The following is a 4,727-nucleotide window of genomic DNA, read 5'->3' on the forward strand; positions in this document are numbered from 1 at the left end:
TTGAGAAGGGAAACAACTCCAGCGCGTTTGTCTACCGCAGAGTTGCGCCCCGTGATCAGCGTTTTGTAGACCAGAATTATGATGCTGCGTGGATTGCTGCCCTTTGATATTGAGCACTTTTGACTGCCCTGTGTTGACACGCAACAAACTCGAGGGGGTGTCCGTCCCGTGCCCCCCCCCCCCCCCCACCCCCCACCCGACCCCTTGGGGACCCGCCCCTTCTCTATACCATGCAGATGAGGTTGAGAGTGAAGGTAAAGGGGAAAAAAAATTAACAAGTTATTTTAGCAAGACATCTCTTCAAACTCTTGTCACGTCCTTCTATACCTAAGAACAAACATATGTATCCACTTCATCAAAAACAATATCGACAAGCCTGGTTAAACTACCCCCCTACCCATACTCAACCCCCTCCCCCTCCCTCGTCCCGCCCCCCTCCCACAACCACCAGGCACAAAAAATAAAGGGCCTTGTTAACTTGATCTTGCCCCCGCGATGTGGGCCTAAAGTTCCGCAACTCCGTCAATGTTATGTTAAGGGAGGTTTAAAGGGAAAAATGAAGGAGACCCAAAAAAATTGTCATTTTTTTTTTATTGCGTTTCTAGCTAGGAAAATATATTATTAAATCGATCCCAAGTATTTCAGAACATTTAATGTCCTCTAAGTATTTTAAAAATATTTTTATTTGATAGTGGTGTATTACAGGAAAATAACCAAAAGCTGAAAAAATCCCTTTTTATGTCAATTTTGGTCATAGCAACAGCCATTTTGTATTGTGCGAAACCTCGACCATGTGGTATCAAATTAAACCCCATCCAAATCTGCACCTAACTGACCTACTAGTGAACATGTCTAAAAATAAATCATTTCAACAAAGAGGCTGAAAGAATGTCAATATTTTGAAATCCTCCGTTTTGATTGGTCGAAGTCTAATTTTAGTAACATTTTACCCACGATGCATTGGGTTTTCAAAATGGCGATCGTTTACACATGAGATTTAGCAGTTGTCACGATACATTCGATTCAGCACTACCTCTCATATTTTGAGTATTTCTACGCCTATTTTATCAAATTTGAGACATAACTAACATTATTGAAGGTACGTAAAGCTTTTTATTATTTTTTTAACTTTAATTTCAACCAGACTCATTTATTCAGTAATTTAGTTAGATCTAGATCTAGATCTTGAATCGAGATCTATTCTAGATTTTCTAGATTCTAAAACTAAAAGAAATCATGTTATTGTATGCTATGATGACATTGTCAGATAAACAGATCTTAGATATAAATCTAGAATAGATCTAAATCTAGATTCTAGATAACTATAAACTATAAAATCTAGAATCTTAGATTTAGTCTACTCTAGCTAGATCTAGATCTACAACTGACTCGATTCTCCTACTTACTACAAGATTTAGCTTTGTTTTAATTTATTTTAATGTATCAGTATCAATTATTTAAAATTTCAGATGCCTAAAAAGAACACTACTTCAAACATGAGGACCAAAATAGCTAACATGAATGCTGCTAGGCTAAAGAAAATGGAGGGGTCACCAAACATCCCTGCCTCTAGTGTGGCTCCACTTTCACCAGTCACTCCAAACGTTTCGTCAACACCACCCACATCAAACATGTCGGCATCGCGGCGCAAACTTGCGTATTTTGCTGATGTGAAGGCACCCACTGTACAGTCAACTCTGCCCACAACTATAGTTGACTTGAATTGCCTTCAAGGTCTACTTCAAGGTGTTGTGTGCTCAGACTGTGGCAGCAGTGACCTCAAACTGCAATGCGATGCAGATCGTATTCAAGGACTGGCAGTACCAGTAAAACTTTACTGTGGACATTGTCAAAGTATTAGGTCACAAGCCTACACCTCAAAGAAGTGTTCAGCCAAAGTGTTTCAACATAACAGGGGCATTGTGTTTGCATCTTTGTATGCAGGCATAGGATATGCACACCTGGCTAAATTTTCCGAGGTTATGGGACTGGAAATGCTGACCTGCCAAGCATTCAATGACCACGTAAAACTGATAGAGAAGGCCATGTCTGTAGAGCTGAATTCAATTTTTGATGAGTCTGCAGAGAAAGTAAAAGCAGCATATTCTGAAAGTGAAAACCCACACAATATAGCTGTCAGTTACGACGGCACATGGGCCAAGCGAGGACACACATCAAAGCTGGGTGTTGGTGTCGTCATAGATGTCAAGACAGGGCTTGCAATTGACTCACATGTTATGTCAACATATTGCCAGGTATGTATTATGAGTGAAAAGAATTATTTTTAAAATGTTGCTTGTATAATTATTGAGAAGATTCAATATTCTAAATTCATTTTATTCTATCAAATCAGCAATGTTCGACAGTTGGGGATAACTTGAAGAAATCTGACCCAGAGAAACATTTGACTTGGTACGAGGGACACAAGGCAAAGTGCTCCAGAAATTTTAGTGGTTCGTCTGGTGCCATGGAAGTGGAAGCTGCCAAGAAGATGTGGGGCAGATCAGAGGCTCGGCACCAGCTGAGATATACGACAATTGTGTCCGATGGGGACACAAAAACTTACTCGGCTCTGCTTGAGAGCAGACCATACAAGCACATGATTGAGAAGCAAGAGTGCATCAATCATGTGGCCAAGAGGCTGAATACAGCACTCCGCAACCTAGTCAATGCTGAAAACAAGAGAGGTGTTAGATTAGGAGGAGCTGGCCTTGGTAACCTGACACAGGTAATAACTTGGAAAGCCTAGTTGTATTTATTTTTTTAGAATTGCAAGATATTTTTACAAAAAAACTTATGCATTTGTAATCAAAAGTTGTTTTTGTTTTCTTCTTAGACCAAAATGGGTCTTCTTCAGAGCTACTACACCAAGGCTGTCAGGACATACAATGGTTCAGTACAAGAGATGAGCGATGCCATTTGGGCTGCTTTTTTTCATTCAACTTCGACTGACAAAACACCTCAGCATCATAAGTGCCCAGGGGGCCAAGACTCCTGGTGTTTTTATCAGAGGTCGAAGGCTAAAGGTTTGTCTGTGCCTTCACACAAAGGTAGGCTGACAACCTACCTAAATGAAAAGGTTGCTCCATATGTGGAAGCAATCTACAGAAAATTAACAGAGCCAGCTCTGTTGAAGCGGTGCTTGCTGGGGAAGACGCAGAACACTAATGAGAGCCTTCATGGCATGATTTGGAGTCGCTGCCCTAAACATATTTTTAATGGTTTGTCTAGGGTTACGATAGGCACAGCTTTCGCCATTGGCGAATTCAACCAGGGTTCTGCTGCAACCCATAGATTTCAAACAGCAGTGGGTTGCAGCTTGTCTGAGAAAGGCGCCAGATTAGGCCAGCTACGTGACGAAAAAAGAGTCAGAAAAGCAGATTTGGCCATTGAGTCTAATAGCAAAAGGAGGAGGATAGCCAGGCAACTGGCACAAACAAAAGAAAATGAGTCCAGACAGGTGGAGGAGGGTGGGGCTTCTTATATTGCAGGGGGTTTTTGACTTTTCATAATTTTTTTTCCATCAATGTAATCTTTATGAATTAATTTGTAAATGCCTATTATTATTATTTAACAGCTTTTTTGGATGTTCCCTTTTAACATAAATGTTTTAAAACAATGTTATAGCATCTTTCATTCAAAATATTTATTGTTCCTGAAAATTTATTTTTTGGGATTTTTACGTCTTTTATTTTCAAGGGTGTTATCGTTTAAAATTGTAAAATTTTACCATTATTAATTGTCTAAATTTACTTTTATTTATCTCTATTTATTGCCAGATGGTTGCCATTGATGAAAAATGTAACTTTTAACTTCTTGTTGAAGAGGAATTAAATACAATTTTATTCTGACTTCTTATTTTGCGTTTTTCTCTGTTTCGCATTTTTTAATATTTTTGAACACATATTGTTAGGTATCTTTTTTGTTTTTAGAGATAATGAATTGAGATTTGGCATGCATATTGCCATTATACTTTTCTATTATCCTATGAGGGCATTTTCATGTATTCCTTACAGATTTAGCAAAAAGTAAATTAGAATGTCCATTTTCTGAAAATATACAAGTTCATTTTTCATGACCCTCAAGGGTACTAGGCATCTTAAAAAGTTTTAGGTCTATTTAAAAATGCTCTCTCTACATCATCTAAAACATAATAAAGACCAACTGTACAAAATTTCATGATTGTGACTACAATACTTTTAAAGATACCTACATTTTAAAATATATGTAACTTATTACATAACAATTGTATCTACAGCAAAAAAAAAAAAAAAAAAAAAATTTTTAATGTTTTTTTTTCTCTTAACTATGCAAACAGAAGTTCCTAAACTAAAGAAAGTACAGATTAATACATAATTTAAAAAAATAGAAATTATCCTGTAAACTCCCCTTAAAGAAGGGAACGGATTTTATTGAATGTTTGTCAAGGACGGTAATTCAACAGATTCTAGAGCTTTTGATCTTCTGAACTGCCTCTACCCCCCACCACCCTCCACCAGACATGTAGGTAGAACAGATTTATCTTTTGTCCGTTGGTTAATTTTGTGATATGCTTTAATGGGGGTTTTTATAGATTAAAGATATGCTTTAATTGGGGATTATGTAGGTTAAAGATATACTTGAATTGGGGTCTCTATGGATCAAAGATATATTTGAATTGCCATTAGCCAGGTTCAAAGATATAACTGAATAGAATTTAATCAGAGAAATAAGTTATGCCTGAATTA

The 4,727-nt window shown here is 37.5% G+C and overlaps 1 protein-coding gene across 1 annotated transcript; it reads left to right on the forward strand.

Moving 5' to 3' along the window:
• The first annotated feature begins 935 nt into the window (after positions 1 to 935).
• Positions 936 to 3,830, forward strand: LOC131927006 (uncharacterized). The gene is made up of 4 exons (XM_059282650.1): positions 936 to 1,099; positions 1,470 to 2,255; positions 2,354 to 2,728; positions 2,837 to 3,830. Exons 2-4 carry the CDS (start codon positions 1,470 to 1,472, stop codon positions 3,500 to 3,502), a joined length of 1,827 nt encoding a protein of 608 aa, XP_059138633.1. The 5' UTR covers positions 936 to 1,099; the 3' UTR covers positions 3,503 to 3,830.
• Positions 3,831 to 4,727: the final 897 nt, after the last annotated feature.

This window comes from Physella acuta, unplaced genomic scaffold (genome assembly GCF_028476545.2).
Source record: "Physella acuta isolate Inbredline_101_S28 unplaced genomic scaffold, ASM2847654v3 ptg001358l, whole genome shotgun sequence".
Classification (NCBI taxonomy): domain Eukaryota; kingdom Metazoa; phylum Mollusca; class Gastropoda; family Physidae; genus Physella; species Physella acuta.